An 18,013-nucleotide genomic window follows, 5' to 3' on the forward strand; every position below is an offset into this window, starting at 1 on the left:
AAATCATCTTGGACCCTTTTAAAGGGGAAAAGGCTAGGAGGAAGTGTATCTGTTTCAGCATTTAAAGGGGAGAGTTCACTTTTTTGCAAATTTATCTTATACCCTGAGATTTTTCCAAATTGATTCAGGATGTCTAGTATGCAGGGGAGTGATAAAGCTGGATCAGAGACATGCAGAAGCAGATCATCAGCATAGAGAGAAACGTTAAACTCTAGCCCACCTCGGTGTATGCCTTTAAAGTCCTTACAGTGTCGCAGTGCTATTGTTAGGGGCTCAATTGCTAATGCGAACAATAGGGGGGGAGAGTGGGCACCCTTGTCTTGTCCCCCTTCCAAGGGGAACGTAATCATACCGAGTGTTATTAGAGATTACAGCTGCAAGGGGAGAGAAATAAAGTTATTTGATCGAGGCAATGTATTCGTCTTTAAAGCCACATTTTTGGAGGGTGAAAAATAGATATTTCCAGTTGACCCGGTCAAAGGTCTTCTCAGCATCAAGTGAAATCACGACTTCTGTGAATTTTGACCAGTCTGAGTGGACAACATTGAATAGTTTTCTTAGATTTGAGTAAGAGTGCCGGCCTTGAATAAATCCTGTTTGATCTGGTGAAACAGTATTTGGAATCACACTCTCCAGGCGCTTAGCTAAGACCTTGGACAGTACCTTAAAAGCTGCATTTAGCAAAGAAATAGGACATGATGCACATAATGATGGATCTTTAGCTTTCTTTGCCAGCAGAGATATACACTCACCGGCCACTTTATCAGGCACATCTGTCCAACTGCTTGTTAACGCAAATTTCTAATCAGCCAATCACATGGCAGCAACTCAATGCATTTAGGCATGTAGACATGGTCAAGACGATCTGCTGCAGTTCAAACCGAGCATCAGAATGGGGAGGAAAGGTGATTTAAGTGACTTTGAACGTGGCATGGTTGTTGGTGCCAGACGGGCTGGTCCGAGTATTTCAGAAACTGCTGATCTACTGGGATTTTCATGCACAACCATCTCTAGGGTTTACAGAGAATGGTCCGAAAAAGAGAAAATATCCAGTGAGCGGCAGTTCTGTGGGCGAAAATGCCTTGTTGATGCCAGAGGTCAGAGGAGAATGGCCAGACTGGTTCGAGCTGACAGAAAGGCAACAGTAACTCAAATAACCACTCATTACAACCGAGGTATGCAGAAGAGCATCTCTGAACGCACAACACGTCGAACCTTGAGGCAGATGGGCTACAGCAGCAGAAGACCACACCGGGTGCCACTCCTGTCAGCTAAGAACAGGAAACTGAGGCTACAATTCGCACAGGCTCACCAAAATTGGACAATAGAAGATTGGAAAAACGTTGCCTGGTCTGATGAGTCTCGATTTCTGCTGCGACATTCGGATGGTAGGGTCAGAATTTGGCGTCAACAACATGAAAGCATGGATCCATCCTGCCTTGTATCAACGGTTCAGGCTGGTGGTGGTGGTGTAATGGTGTGGGGGATATTTTCTTGGCACACTTTGGGCCCCTTAGTACCAATTGAGCATCGTGTCAACGCCACAGCCTACCTGAGTATTGTTGCTGACCATGTCCATCCCTTTATGACCACAGTGTTCCCATCTTCTGATGGCTACTTCCAGCAGGATAACGCGCCATGTCATAAAGCTCGAATCATCTCAGACTGGTTTCTTGAGCATGACCATGAGTTCACTGTACTCAAATGGCCTCCACAGTCACCAGATCTCAATCCAATAGAGCACCTTTGGGATGTGGTGGACCGGGAGATTCGCATCATGGATGTGAAGCCGACAAATCAACAGCAACTGTGTGATGCTGTCATGTCAATATGGACCAAACTCTCTGAGGAATGTTTCCAGTACCTTGTTGAATCCATTCCACGAAGGATTAAGGCAGTTCTGAAGGCAAAAGGGGGTCCAACCCGGTACTAGCAAGGTGTACCTAATAAAGTGGCCAGTGAGTGTATAGGCCTGTCTCAAAGTCATAGGAAGAATGCCTGAGTAGAGTGCCTCTATAAACATATAGTCCATGGGCCAGACGATATTTCGGTACACTCAAGGTGGCAAAACTTACTTATAATTTTTGAAAGGATCCATGTCTGTAGATGATATTTTGGTATGATAACCATTCCTGAGTGGCAGCTGTATCACAGTTATCAGCTCATGAAGTTAACCACCCGCTAAACTAAATTGCATTTTAGACGCTGGTGCATATCCTGGTTTAGCCTCATGGTCAGGACATTTTTCAATGTTCTATAATATTGTCTTTGGTATCATTTTAAAGGGGACCTTCTTAGCTTTCATTCAAGCCCTGTTGTGGATATTTCTCACAAATATAGAGGTCACTTGAGCTCTTCAACCCGTCAATAACACACATCTTTCTGCAATGTTCGCCTAAACTATATACTTTCTTTTAGCCCTGTGGCATCTAGGAATATCAGGGACACAAAACACAAAAACTGGAATACTCACAGGACTGTAAAGATTCAGAAAATGTATAATATACCCATACTATTTCATTGTGTGAGGTGATTGTGAGCCTTAAATGAGAACTAGACCAAAGCCAGTTAGGTCACAAACTGGTCTCTATACATTTGTTTAAATACACAATCAAAATACATGATAAAAAGGAATACCATAGTGAGGTAATGAACTATTTTAATATTTTAAACAACATTGACATTTACATATACTTAGTCAATGATACATCTAATCCCATTGGATTGGATCCCAATCCAATCATTAGTGGGTATATGTAATGGTAATGGGTAGGGTAATGGGTATATGTGAATATGGTTACATTATTGTTATCAAGCTCTGGGTAACCAAGTCCAGAATCAACATCCTGTGCATCAATAGACTACTACCACAGTAATACCATCAGAATCATCACACTGTCATTCATCAAACTGCTCGTTTCTCTCATCATCTGACTCCCCAAGTTCAAAGTCCAGTTCTGGACCATCCTGCTGTTTTTGGTTACTGCAGGTCTGTAACCTGCACATGTCTGTGCATGGAAGTCCATTTGACAGGCACATGCAGCTTGGCATTTTGCATGAATGCACACACTTGCATGTTAGCATTTCCAAGACCACATCTGGTGCAGGTGGGGAGCGCATCCAGTAAATGGCCAGCTTGCCTTCATCCTCTGTCCATCCATACTCAGTAGGGCTTGGCACCACAGGGTTAGCCTGCAGACAGCACTTCCATATTGCTGCCTGATAGTTGGCTCGTTGAACATGCATAAAGAGACAGTCTCTACATGGTGGCAGCTGGCTGGACTCAACCTCTCCCCTTTTGGTGCAGAAGAGCTGGTAATGCAGTTTGTTCACCTCAGCAGTGCTGCTATTAGCAACATACATCCGACAGGTGAACTGCTCAATTTTCTGGAACAGCTCATCACTCACATTCCATGTCTGTCCCAGTTGACTAAAAGTCTCTTGGCAGGAAGTGTGCTTTCTCACTATCTTCAGGGCATTCAGCTTCCCTCGACCAGCGAATGCACTGACAGTGTCGCAGCCTGTGAAGGCATGTAAGCCAATTAGGCTGTCACAGATGCTGTCTCCAAGTGAACTTGCCAGTTTGGTGATGTCGACAAACCGTGTGCGGTTCAGAGTCCCACACTTCTGGTAGATGGGACAGGTGATGTCCTTCTGGAAGCCAAGACAAAGCACCATGACATCAGTGTCCTCAGCTGTGATGATAACTGACTTTGAGCCCGCATTTTCTGCATGCAATGCATGCAGGAGCAGACGGATGTCAGCTTCTTCATGTGTGGAGTGCAGTTCTGCTGCTTCCTCACACCCATCTTCTGTCAACTTGTAGCAGGTTTCCTCACAGGTCATGTACAACACCTTGCCATGCAGCATAGCTCTGTATCATGGGAGTTTCCACTCTTCCACCAGAAACTTGATGAGACTGGTCTTGTTGGAGGAACTGCACAGAAATTTTCTCCACTGCTGGACGTGGTGTCCCCCTGCAAGATTCTTGTACTGGAGAGTGATGTCTCCACCCCGGTTCAGTCGTTCAGCATCTTTGATCGAAGTCTGGTGATAGACATCAAAAACAACATCAATCCTCCCACTCTGTGCTCCCTCATGGAGGACCTGGGTCAAGGCTGACTCTGCCACCTGTGCAAAGGTTTTGTTGTTGCCATTCATTTTTTGGACCAGGCTCATCCCATCAATGATGGAAGTAGATGGGATTGGGATGTCTTCTGCAGGAGATACATTCTTTTCAAGCTCTCTGGCAAGTGCAGCCTTGTTTGTTTTTCGTAAGGACCCATCAGCATTTGCCAGTGCCCATGGTAGTGGGCCCAATGGGTAGGCAAGGACATCCTTCAGATTCACCTTCCTGCTTTCAGCCACCAGGATCATGTGACTGAAAAGGTTTCTATCTGCCTTCAGAACCACATCCTGTGCTTTCTTTCCATGAGCTTGTTTTGTGCTGACATTGGAGAATGTTTTCAGACTTTGCTTGGTCATCTTGTCGTGGAATTTCACAGGTGGTGGGTCTGCATCTAACCTTGTTTGCTGGAATGCTTGGTAGGCCTCTTCTCCTTTCTCAAGAGCTCTCAAGAGATCTATGGTCACATCAGGTGGAGCCATGTTGCCAGTGGAGAGGCTAACCAAATCAATCTCATCAGGGGACATAGGATTGAGCCAGTTATTCTCCATAAGGTCCATGAGAGACTGGACATCTGCTTCATCTCTCTTGATCCTTGGACTCTGTAGATCTGGAATGAGACCATTTGCACCTGCCTTGACCTGTCAGGTCTCTCAGCTGTCTGAGGTACATGCTTCTATACTCAGCTGTGAGATAATATTTGGTCACAGCTCCTGGCTTCAAGCTGAATCCCTTTGTCCCTCCAGCTGTTTGGGTGTCTTTGTTCACCGTTTCTTCTATAGCTTGGTCAACAGGGATTCGGCCAAAGGGATTGGTGGAGCCCAGTTGGACTGAGAAGCCTCCTTCCATGAATTCTGTGTACACATCTGGGTGTGTGATGGGCAGCTCAGACATCTGGGCGTAGTAGGGGAGGTAGCGTGCATAATTCATCCTGTCATAAGCAAAGCACCATGGGATCATTGCTCGAATGCTAGCCAAGTGTAGCATCCGGTCTCCCTCTCTGGATGCTCGGATGAGCCCCAACAAGATTTCAACCATGTCGAAATAAGACATCCAGAAGTTCGAGAGGCTGCCATTTCCACCGTAGACTTCAAATAGGTCCATGATGCGTGTACAAGAGCTGTTCTCGAGGACCTCCTTCAAAGCATGTTGTGAGACTTCTTTCCCAAGGCTGTCAATGGTCTTCAGTGTCTCATTCAGGTGAACCATGTCATTCCTGTGAGTTTCTTCCAACCAGGACAGGAAACCATTCAAGGTCAGTCGCATGAGAGCCTCATACAGGAGCTTGTGTAGTCGCACTGCCCTGTTGTACTTGCGGCCATCCATAACACCAGCAATTGAGCCTTCTGCAATCATGCCAGACTCAATGCAGAGGTCTTTGAGTCCAGCATCGTGGAAACGCTTTCCTATTATTGCCAGCAGTGTGCAGATGGTGTGGAATACCCCAAGCCTAACGATGATATCATGGAACTTGTCATGGTGTTTCCATGTGATCTCGACAGCCTTCGCATACAGGGCTTGGTCAAAGACACAGACAATCTTCCTCAGGCCTAAGCACTGCATGATGCTCAGTGACTGGTTAAGCACCTCGTTGACAGTAGACATTTGTGTCGCTGGAGCATTGATGGTAGGCAGATAGCCTATATTGTCGGGGATGACCGTCATCTCTCCTCGAGTCAGGATGTTGAAGCCTGTCCAGCTGCTGACTGACTGTTCTTCTTGTTGTGACATGCGTGCTAGGACCCAAAGAAGGTTTTTCTCTCTGGCAAGCTTAGTATTGGCTGCAGTATCGGCATCTGGATTTTTGCTTTGTGGTGGCCCTACCCGTTGTCCAGCATTGTAAGTTGGTAACATTGGTGGGGGTCCATCAATGCTTCTCCTCTTTGTTTTGGGAACAGTGGGCATGGGTTGGACAGGAAGTGGGTTGACTGGCTTTGCTTGCACAGCAATCCCATGGACTCTATGAGATGTTCCTTCACCACTGACAGTTTCTTCAAGACGGTCGATATTGTCCCAGGCTAAATTTGTGAATATGCCAGGATGGATGCTAGCTGGAAGGGCAATGCCACTCCCTGATGATGAGAGTTTCTGGAGACACAGGGCAGTGTTGGTCTCTTCCATCTGTGAATAGGACACACTGTGACCAAGTCGGTTGAGGATGTTTATCAACTCTACATTTCCTGTCAACGATTTGACACTGAATGGCAGAACAATGTGCTTGGAAGGCTTGGTATTTCCACATGTCACTGCATATACTATGTCATGGCCAAATGACTGCAGAAGGCACTGCACTCTCTGGGATGCATGATCAGGATCATTTGAGCCTGTGAGTAGAGAGTACAGGAAGATAGTGAGCGACTCTGGAATGGTAGGACATTCTGCTTCTGGTTTGACTTCAGGCGGCCAGGTTTGAGGAACATCTTGACTTTTAATGTCTGCTCTCAATTTGATGGCTGCTTTGGCTATAACATCTTGTGCACTGACACTTTTCAGGGTCTGCAGCTCCCTTTTGAGAGACTGATTTTCTTTGGCAAGTTCCCTCATGGACAAGTTATCGGGATAGAGGAGGAGTTTTCCTTTCTCATCAGGGAATATCTGCAAGGCTCCAGCAAACTCACTCTCCAGGTTTCGCCTTATGTGCTTCTTGGTTGATTCCTTGATTTGGGCAATGCCTTGGGAGTTCATTGAAGCTACCAGTCTAGAAGAGAGATCAGTCATTGTCATCACTTGAGGATTGCCAAAAAGCTCCATCCTGATGAAGAGGAACAGCTCATTGTATGCCTTATTCACAGCAGCTTCATACTGGGCTGCAGCATCATCATCTTCATTGCTGGCAACCTCTCCTTTGGAAACCTCTTCTTTGGTGTAAAGTCTATAGCATGACCTGTGGTAGTGCCCTTCAGCTGCTACAAGGTCTCTACTCACAATGGCAAGGATTCTGCTGTCCCTTTTCTTTGTGGCTGCACTCCTGATCTTTGCATCAGCTCGCAGTTCTCGACACTGCACCAGTACTTCTCTCGTATTCTGTCTCTTGGAATATTTGCTGTTTTTCTGACAAAATATGCACTCTGCATCATAAGTCCTAGATGTACTTGGAGCATGTCGAGCTACTCTCTTAGATTGTTTCTCTTCAGCAGAGACACAACTTTTCTTTTCTTTTGCAAGGAGGCCATCAAGAATTTGCTTCATAGTGAAGATACTGCGACACTTTCTGTGGTAGTAGATTGCTGGAATCTGTCCCTCAGGAATGTCTTTTGCCAGTTTCAAAACTGGTGCATGATTTCGTATCTGAGCTGCCCTGAGCAGAGTTCTCCATGAGTCGACACTTTGTAGTGAAACTAGCTTATCTGTATCATCAGAACAGTGGATAATGCACTCCACCCGTGGGCGCTTTGGTATTGGGTAAAAACTTGCTTGTTCACCAGTGGCCATATTCAGTCAGTTTTCACCTGCCACATACAAACAAATACATGTAACTTAGGTGTATGAACACTACTAAAACAAAGTTTACTTTGCTTCACCAGCGTCATATTACCATTATTTATCTTACATAGCCACAAATAGATACATTACCTAGTTGCTATGCAACAGCTGTATTTTGTCCACATGAGGCCGCTAAAATCAACACAAGATGAAAGTTCCTCGTAGCCACTTTAACTAATCATATTAACATATACATTAAAAGAACATGCTAACATTATGGGAAATTAGCTTACAATCTTCTCCAGAGTGAGACAAGAAGATAGATACCAGTTTCCTCTATATGTGTTTAGTAGAAAGCTATCTGGCTGCACGTTAGCCTAGCTTAGCACAATGAATGGAAGTACACAGTACTGGTTATCCTTGGTTGTTGGCCAACTAAGAACTGTCCCAGAGTTTAAGCTAGGCTAATCAGTACCAGGGGTGTTGAAATGCTATATTTGTAAAAATCTGGGCAAATACACAATCGTGAGAGGCACAGAAACAGGTTTCCTGAAAGAAAAATGAAATAGCTGCTCATTTGGAAAGGTTATCATGTATTATTTTACTTCTGTTAGTGTACCAAATAAAATGGCACCAGTGAAGTTGTGTCACCTTGGGTGATATCGATATCTGGTCTGACCCATGGACTAACTGGCTTTGGTCTAGTTAGTTTCTTAGTAATAATGCCCTTCTAATTTAAGGTTCACAATCACCTCACACAATGAAATAGTATGGGTATATTATACATTTCCTGAATCTTTACAGTCCTGTGAGTATTCCAGTTTTTGTGTTTTGTGTCCCTGATATTCCTAGATGCCACAGGGCTAAAAGAAAGTATATAGTTTAGGCGAACATTGCAGAAAGATGTGTGTTATTGACGGGTTGAAGAGCTCAAGTGACCTCTATATTTGTGAGAAATATCCACAACAGGGCTTGAATGAAAGCTAAGAAGGTCCCCTTTAAAATGATACCAAAGACAATATTATAGAACATTGAAAAATGTCCTGACCATGAGGCTAAACCAGGATATGCACCAGCGTCTAAAATGCAATTTACTTCAGGGGGTGGTTAACTTCATGAGCTGATAACTGTGATACAGCTGCCACTCAGGAATGGTTATCATACCAAAATATCATCTACAGACATGGATCCTTTCAAAAATTATAAGTAAGTTTTGCCACCTTGAGTGTACCGAAATAGGAAATTTTGGGCTCTGGCCCATGGACTAATAGCTTGAAGAATTGGTGCCAATTGGAGGGAAAACTTTTTATAAAATTCAGCCGTAAACCCATCAGGACCGGGCGACTTGTTATTTTGCATAGATTTAATGTCCTTAATTATTTCAGAGATCGAAATGTCCGCGCTCATTTTGGTATTTTGTTCTTCTGATACAGTGGGAATAGTCAAGTTTTCAAAGAACGCATGTAGGTGAGCAAGGTCATCACTACATTCTGATGCATAGAGGCTAGAGTAAAATTCCAAAAAGCTTTGTTTATGGCATCATGATCTGTCAGCATCTCTCCTGTATGTGACTGAATCTTTGTGATTGAGCGGGTAGCAGCTGCTTGACGGGCTTGCAAAGCCAATAATCTATTCGCTTTATCTCCAAATTCATAGACGTTGTGTCTGGATTTCAAAACGAGACGTGTTGCTTCATCAGTGGATAAAAGATTAAATTCAGTTTGCAATTTCAAACGTTCCTTATATAGATCTGGGGCCGGGGATTGAGCATATTTTGAGTCAATATTCAGGATTTGTTGAGAAATCTAATTTAATTTTGAGTTTTTGTCTTTTTTAATTGTAGAAGAATAAGCCAAAATTTGCCCTTGGAGGTACACTTCAAGAGTCTCCCATAGTGTGGCATATGAGATCTCTGGGGAACTGTTTGTCTCTAGGAAAAATTGTATTTGTGCTGAAATGAAGTCCACAAATTTGTCGTCCGATAATAGAAGAGGGTTAAGTCTCCAGATTCTATTTGGGGGAGGACGACTTGGAAGATCCAAATCAAATATGATGGCACTATGATCAGATATAATAATACCATTATATGAGCAAGTTTTAACCTTAGATAGCAGTCTGTTATTGAGTAGGAAATTGTCTATGCAGGTATAGGTATGGTGCACGTTAGAAAAAAAAGGAATAAGCTCTGGTGTGGGGAAACTTAAACCTCCAAATATCTGAAAGACCACATTGATTCATAAAGTCACTCACAACTCCAACTGACCTGGAGAGATTCTGGGGAGTGTTCGATGACCTATGTAAGGTTACATCTCGTACAAGATTGAAATCACCTCCCACTATGAGAAATCCACTGTCAAGCTTAGGTATTGTCAAAAATAATTTCTGAAAGAAATTACTGTCATCGCAGTTAGGGGCATATAAGGTCACTAAAATAGCAGGACTGGCAAAGAGTTGCCCAACAACAATAATATATCGCCCGTTTGGATCACTAATTACCTCTTCGGAATGAAAAGAAATGTTTTTGTTTATTAATATGGCTGCCCCTCTGGCTTTTGCATTAAATTTGGAATGGTATACTTGACCAACCCAATTTAGATGAAGACCAGAAATATTGGCATTACAAAGATGAGTTTCTTGTAAAAATGCTACGTCTACTTTCAATTGCTGCAAATGAGACATACCTTTGTCTTTTCACTGGGTTATTGACCCCTTTTACATTCCAGGATATGAACTTAGTAGGGTTATCAGTCATCTTATTGACTTGACCTACCATGACAGTCTAAGAAAAGAAATAAAAAGGGAGAAGCGAACTACATTTGGTAGTTAAAAGTTGATGTTCTGTTTGAAAGAGCACATGCATGGGGAAAAGAAGGTAATAAGAAAGCAAAGGGGGGAGGAAAAAAAACAAAAAACGGTAGTAGACTCAGTAGACTCCCGGTTCCAGAGCTGGTTGAGGATGACGGTCTACAGGATCAAGTGCTGATGGTGGATCATATGGACGATGTACCGGTGAACATGTCACAAGTCAGGAAGTGGACGGCGAGGGATGCCACACTGTCCCTGGTGCACACAGTTATGTCTTGAATGGCTGGCCATAGGTAAAGGATCCTCAACTCATGCCATATCACACCCGCCGTCTGGAGTTGAGTACGCGAGATGGGTGTGTCCTGTGGGGAGCCAGAACAGTGATTCCTCCACTGGGGCGGTCTGCTCTGTTGAAGATGCTCCATCAGTCACACCCGGGCATGTCTCGTATGAAAGGTTCAGCAAGGTCTTACATGTGGTGGCCGCGGATGGACGACGATATCGAAAAGGTGGTCAGCATATGCGTGGAATGCCAACAAAACAGAAAATCGCCACCTAATGCACCACTGCACCCCTGGAAATGGCCCGAGCTGCCATGGTCTTGCATTCATGTGGACTACACAGGGCCGTTCTTGGGCAAGATGTTCTTGGTAATAACTGACGCACATTCGAAGTGGCTAGAAGTTTATCTGCTGAATGCCTCTACAAAACATGCAACAATTGAAAAGCTACGGCAGTGCTTCGCAGTCCATGGATTGCCACAGATGTTAGTGTTTGACAACGGCAGTTGCTTCGCAAGGGCGGAATTCAGCCATTTTATGTCACAGAACGGGATTCAGCATGTCACCTCAGCGCCGTTCCACCCCTCCTCTAACGGTTTAGCGGAGCAGGCGGTGCAAACCTTTAAAGGGGTGATTAAAAAAATGAGAGGAGATAGCATCAAGGCCAGAGTTTTCAGGTTCTTGTTCAGCTACCGCATCACCCCTCAGGCGACGACAGGGTTGTTGCCTGCAGAAATGTTGATGTCCAGACGACTGAGGTCTGCGTTTGACCTACTGAAACCTGACCTAAAGTTGAAAATTCAACAGAAACAGCTGAAACAGAAAGAACATCATGACAAAACGGCCAAGCTGAGAAGATTTGCACCCGGGGATGCTGTATACACAAGGAATTACGGCTTAGGACCAAAATGGATTCCAGCTGCAGTTGAGTCGGCTTCTGGTCCTGTTTCCTATACAGTGATACTTGGCAGTGGACAGAGGATGAGAAGACACGTTGACCAGGTGCGAGCACGTCACCCGGAGTCCTGCCAATGTCCAGACCAACCTATGGAACCTCCAAAGGAGCTGGAACGCAGTTCAGAAGTAGCTCCTGTGAGACTATCAGAGAACCTGGAGGTTGAACAGAGGCCTGCGGTTGAACCTCGGGGGCCAGAGAGGGTGATCCCTGAAAGAGTGGTCTTACCTGTTGCACCACCGCCACAGGAGGTTCGTCACTCCACCCGGCAGAAGCGTTCCCCAACTTATCTGAAAGACTATGGTAGGTAGTGGTGAGATCATGTTCCAGGAAAGGCAAGAATGTGCCTTGATCTCACGGGAGTCAGGTAGCCCACCCTGAACGTCCTAGGTTGTTTCCTCGAAAGTGACTGTTAAATGTTGACTAGAATGAGTCATGTTGAATCACATGACACTAGTTGGAGGTCACGTTTGGCACATGCCTACTTTGTTTCATTGTCATTAGTATTGTTGATCCCTGTGGAGAAACTTTTTGTTAGCCTAACGGTGGGGGAGTGTAGTAACTTGTGTAATAAACCAGATCCACTTACCTGTATGTCCACTAGGTGGCAGTAGCAGTAAATTGGTTTACCCATTACTACCTAGGACCTAACCCCCGGATGTAATTCTGTTGTGTAATGAATGCCTGCCGAGATGGCTGTGCTGTGTAGTGCTCCCGAAGTTTTCATCAGTATATAAGTAAAGAAATCCTGTGTGTGTGCTTGTGTCATGTAGTCAGGATAGTACAATCGCTACCAAATATTTCTCTGAGACAGGATTCAATGAAACAAGTTGGTTGGGTGCCTTCAGCTCTCTCTGGTATGCCTGTTATACGAATATTGCACCTCCTGGACCTGTTCTTGAGGTCGTCAATCTTCAGTTTCAGTTGTTCATTCTCCTTCACAAGATGACCAGTTGTAGATTCTGGCGCAATTATTCTCCCCTGGAAGACATTCATTGATGTTTCAATGGCCTGAAATGTCTGATCGTGTCTGGCAATAGTAGCATGGATGGATGAAATTTGTGCTGCCACGTTTGTGATAATTCGCTCCTCCATGCTGGAGAGTAGTTTCTGTATATCAGCCAAAGTTACCGCTGTGTGCTGCCGTCGTCATACCTGGATTCATTGCTAGTTAGCTCAGAAGCTAACCCGCCATATTGAGTACCATTCCCCTCACGTTCTACTTTTTTGTCTTTGGCTGTGGTCGTTTTGCCCATGTTAAACTTGATATACTTAGCACAGAAAGTAAGGAAATTTGTGTTTGGTAGATTATTTCTTTGTTGTAGATTATTTCTTTGTTTGTTGAGGACTGACCAGGGGACAGAATGCCTACAGGAGGCAGCGAAGAACTCTGCTGACGTTTAGAGACTTTGTCCTCGGGGTCCAGGACTTTAATAAGGGGGGGGGGTTATATAGCGTGTTCGGATTCACCATGGGGATATACACTCACTGGCCACTTTATTAGGTACACCTTGCTATTACCGGGTTGGATCCCCTTTTGCCTTCAGAACTGCCTTAATCCTTCGTGGCATAGATTCAACAAGGTACTGGAAACATTCCTCAGAGAGTTTGGTCCATATTGACATGATAGCATCACGCAGTTGCTGCAGATTTGTTGGCTGCACATCCATGATGCGAATCTCCCGGTCCACCACATCCGAAAGGTGCTCTATTGGATTGAGATCTGGTGACTGTGGAGGCCATTTGAGTACAGTGAACTCATTGTCATGTTCAAGAAACCAGTCTGAGATGATTCGAGCTTTATGACATGGCGCGTTATCCTGCTGGAAGTAGCCATCAGAAGATGGGAACACTGTGGTCATAAAGGGATGGACATGGTCAGCAACAATACTCAGGTAGGCTGTGGCGTTGACACGATGCTCAGTTGGTACTAAGGGGCCCAAAGTGTGCCAAGAAAATATCCCCCACACCATTACACCACCCACCACCAGCCTGAACCGTTGATACAAGGCAGGATGGATCCATGCTTTCATGTTGTTGATGCCAAATTCTGACCCTACCATCCGAATGTCGCAGCAGAAATCGAGACTCATCAGACCAGGCAACGTTTTTCCAATCTTCTATTGTCCAATTTTGGTGAGCCTGTGCGAATTGTAGCCTCAGTTTCCTGTTCTTAGCTGACAGGAGTGGCACCCGGTGTGGTCTTCTGCTGCTGTAGCCCATCTGCCTCAAGGTTCAACGTGTTGTGCGTTCAGAGATGCTCTTCTGCATACCTCGGTTGTAATGAGTGGTTATTTGAGTTACTGTTGCCTTTCTATCAGCTCGAACCAGTCTGGCCATTCTCCTCTGACCTCTGGCATCAACAAGGCATTTTCGCCCACAGAACTGCCGCTCACTGGATATTTTCTCTTTTTCTGACCATTCTCTGTAAACCCTAGAGATGGTTGTGCGTGAAAATCCCAGTGGATCAGCAGTTTCTGAAATACTCAGACCAGCCCGTCTGGCACCAACAACCATGCCACGTTCAAAGTCACTTAAATCACCTTTCTTCCCCATTCTGATGCTCGGTTTGAACTGCAGCAGATCGTCTTGACCATGTCTACATGCCTAAATGCATTGAGTTGCTGCCATGTGATTGGCTGATTAGAAATTTGCGTTAACGAGCAGTTGGACAGGTGTGCCTAATAAAGTGGCCGGTGAGTGTAAGTATTAGTTGTACACAGTTGGTTGGGAGATGTTTTGCACTTCCGAAGGGGGGGCAAACCGTTGGGTCAAAGGTTAGTGGGATGGGACTATGTTTTGAGAGAGATGACCTGTGAGTTCGATATATGATAATGGCGGTCTGTGTGGCATCGCAGTGTCTGACAACAGCCGTAAATGAAAGCAACGCTCGGTTATAAGTCATGTCAGTGTGTGTTCATTAATAGCGGTGAACGCTACAATATGTAGCTTGCAAAGTGCAAACGCGATCCTGAATCAAGAATCTGGAACACTTTATCTGTCATTTCACTTCATGTACTTGCGTACATGAAGTGAAACGAAATGCCTGTCCATCCCACAGCAGTGCAACATACAGACAAAAATACATTCAAGAATTACAAGAACACACATATTCAAACTAACACATATATCCAAACCAAAAAAAAAGAAAGAAAATCACTGCCCAAGGGAACAAACACCAGCCAGGATGACTGTCGGAACTGCCGGTCTGCATGGGCTAGCAGTTAGCCTAGCCTGCTCCAATTACATGTCTTGTCAGACCGCCCTCGGTGTTACCTCCTCGGGTGCAGCTCCGGGCAAGGCCACGGTCCCTGGTCCCACAGCACAGCAGACCAAGCTCTCGCAGCCGATCCAACGCCAGCTCTCCCAGCCAACAAACGAAGTGAGGCTGGGAGAGCTGGCGTTGGATGAGGCTGGGTGAGGCCGCCGCAAACGTGAATTCACGCCGCCATTTTCCCACACCGGAACCGGAGGTTTTTAAAACTTTAAAACCTGAAGGCTTTAAGGTCATTATCATTAAACCAAATGCTCATGTATCCAATTCCCTACTTCACAACTGCTTCAGCTTCCTTTGGCGATATTGCAGATTTATTCACATCCAGTTGAAAGAATACGTGAAAGGATGAATGTAATTTTGACGATCGCCATTTGTGGGGCCAGCCATACCACACCCGATGAAAACACTGCCATCTCCTGGTGAGCTCTCACCTTGTAAACACGCCCCTGTGGTCCCCCATAGGGGCGTGTTCAAAAACAAGTCAAAATAAAACAACAAGAAAAAAAATACCCACACGTATAAAGACGACAGAATCAGAAGTTGGGGGCTCGAGCTTGAACGCCCACGTTTGTGGAAGTTTTTGCTGTTTCTTTCTTTCTTTCTTTCTTTCTTTCTTTCTTTCTTTCTTTCTTTCTTAAGTATCTGGTAACACCTTGCGGGGGGGGGTAAGTCACTTTTCGTTTCATGCCATCTTATCATCTAAATCACGGCACCAACTGAAAGCGGGTGTCCTTTGGGCTGCAGCAGAACCAACCCCCCCCCCCCGGCCGAATGACGCGCTCCTCCACCAGGTCTCCCCGGGCTCCGTGTTTTGCATCGCTCCTCAGTTGGCGTTCCTTCCTCAGATTTTCCTCCGTGCGTCCAGTCCGGCCCCTCGAAACCCAACGGGCGCGTCAATTTTCTAAAAGCGGAAAACGCAAAAACCCCTACCCCCCCCCACCCACACACACACACACACACACACACACACACACACACACACACACACACACACACACACACACACACACACACACACACACACACACACACACACACCTCCGTTTCGGAAACACCGAATCATGGTGTCGAAGCTCACCGAACAAGGAAACTGAGGACGTCTGTACTGAATCGTTTTTGGAGGGTTTTTTTCTTCTTTTTTTTTTACATCTTTAGTTCACCGCTGGGGACACATGCCTTCGAGGTAAACAGAAAGGGCTGGATCGTGTCGGCAGGTTAAATTGTTTTATCCTCTCTCTCTCTCTCTCTCCCTCGCTCTCTCTCTCTCTCTCTCTCTCTCTCTCTCTCTCTCTCTCTCTCTCTCTCTCTCTCTCTCTCTCTCTCTCTCTCTCTCTCTCTCTCTCTCGCTCTCTCTCTCTCTCTCTCTCGTTTGTAATAGCCGACCCAGTGTAAAGCGTTTGCCGTCGAGCTATTTCACTCCCGTTCGTGCGCCTTGGTGATTAAGACGCCTTTTTGGAGATGTCGGAAGTGCTGCCGTTCAACGAGGAAAAAATGAGTCATTATGGAAATGAGGGCGACGAGGGACACCTTTCCTTCACCTGTCGTCTTCAAGACACCAACAACTTCTTCAGCGGCTCGCAGAATAAGCGCCCGCCGAAACTCGGACAAATAGGCAGGAGCAAGCGGGGTAATTATTGTGATTTAGGCGTATTCGCCTTTTTTTAGTCTTTTTCTTTTTTTTTTTGCTTTTTTTTAATGCGCACGTAGGTGTCGAAAGAAGACGGACCTCTCGATTTGAAAGGCAGAAATGCTTAATTTTAACGCTGACGTAGCTTGTAGATTGAAAGACACGAAGAAGAAAAAAATAAAAACAAGTGTGTTGGGTGTAGGGTCGAGGCTTTTAAACGATCCGTTCGCATTGCAACACAAGTTGGATGCGCAGTGCGTGCGTGCCATTAAATGCCTTCCGTGTGCTGCCGGACAGTGTTCCGCCGAATACCCTCCTGAATGAATTGGTCGGTGTGATTGAGATTTCGTGTGGCCCGTCTGGGATGATTTATATTTGCGTAATATGTGCTGCCTCTGTGTATTTGCTCATGTGTGCGCTCCGCATGCGTGATGGGCGCGTTGTGCATGCCGATGATCCACACCGACTAAAATGTGTCGGGCGCGCATGTACGGACCCGCGATTGCACACGCACAAAAACAGGTTCACTCCAATGTGGCAAAATGGCAATCACGTAGCACTTGCTTCCTGTGAAGGCACACGGTGAGGAACAACATGGAGATATGCGTTAATCGTTCAAAAATATACGTTCACAGATGTGCATCTCTCAACACACGCGCGCGCGCGCGCACACACACACACGCTGTTCACTTTCCTTTTGCATGCTCTTGGTGTCTCAACGCATGCCACACATCTCTGTCGCTGATGCGGTGTTCAGTGCGAGGTTTTGGGCTCTCTTGCCCCCCTGTTAGTCGATGGTGAATTTTCGAGACGCCACACCACGACGAGCCCTTCATAAACTGTCTCTCCTGTCATCCACAGTTGTGATCGAGGATGAGAATGGCGATGAAGAAGCGCTGAAAAATGGAACAGAGAAGACCCCTGCAGAGGCTTAAAAACACTGTTCTCACCACCCCAAAAAAACACTATTGAAATTTTTTATGGCGATATTTACCAATTTTAACCCAAAGACACTGTATATAAGCACTTTCTTTCATGTGGCAGCAAGCGGCACTTCCACACCCTCCTCTCCCAGTCAGTCATGGCCATCTGGGTGACAGACACTGGCAGGGGCGGGATTTGGCAGCAAGAGAAACCCCAGGAGTACCCCCTCCAACAGTTCACACACATGCACACAAACATGCCTACATAAACAAACCTTCATAAACACAGCCTCCATTACAGGGGTTTCGCCATTAATCCAAAAGCAGAAGTGGACGGGGGGGGGGGGGTCCTCAGTGGCGGAAGGAGGCGATGCTGTCGAAATGCAGAAATCAGGGACAGGCTACAGATATAAATATCATGTAAAAACTAAAGCACACAGTTCTCCTGTATCTTATCAACTGAACCTATGGTACCATGTTATGGGCTCTTCAGTATTACTGAGGGCAAACGGATAGCTGAGGGTTTGTAAATATGGAGCAAAAAGCCCTTATTTTCTTGCACAAAGTGGGAAACGGTAAAATGGTTTGTTGTTCTC

General features: G+C 45.5%; 1 protein-coding gene across 1 annotated transcript; it reads left to right on the forward strand.

Moving 5' to 3' along the window:
- Positions 1 to 16,325: 16,325 nt before the first annotated feature.
- camk2n1 (calcium/calmodulin dependent protein kinase II inhibitor 1) lies at positions 16,326 to 17,515 on the forward strand. The gene is made up of 2 exons (XM_056275247.1): positions 16,326 to 16,494; positions 17,356 to 17,515. The coding sequence occupies exons 1-2, from the start codon at positions 16,326 to 16,328 to the stop codon at positions 17,427 to 17,429; spliced, it is 243 nt and encodes an 80-aa protein (XP_056131222.1). The 3' UTR covers positions 17,430 to 17,515.
- Positions 17,516 to 18,013: the final 498 nt, after the last annotated feature.

This window comes from Lampris incognitus, chromosome 2 (assembly GCF_029633865.1).
Source record: "Lampris incognitus isolate fLamInc1 chromosome 2, fLamInc1.hap2, whole genome shotgun sequence".
Classification (NCBI taxonomy): domain Eukaryota; kingdom Metazoa; phylum Chordata; class Actinopteri; order Lampriformes; family Lampridae; genus Lampris; species Lampris incognitus.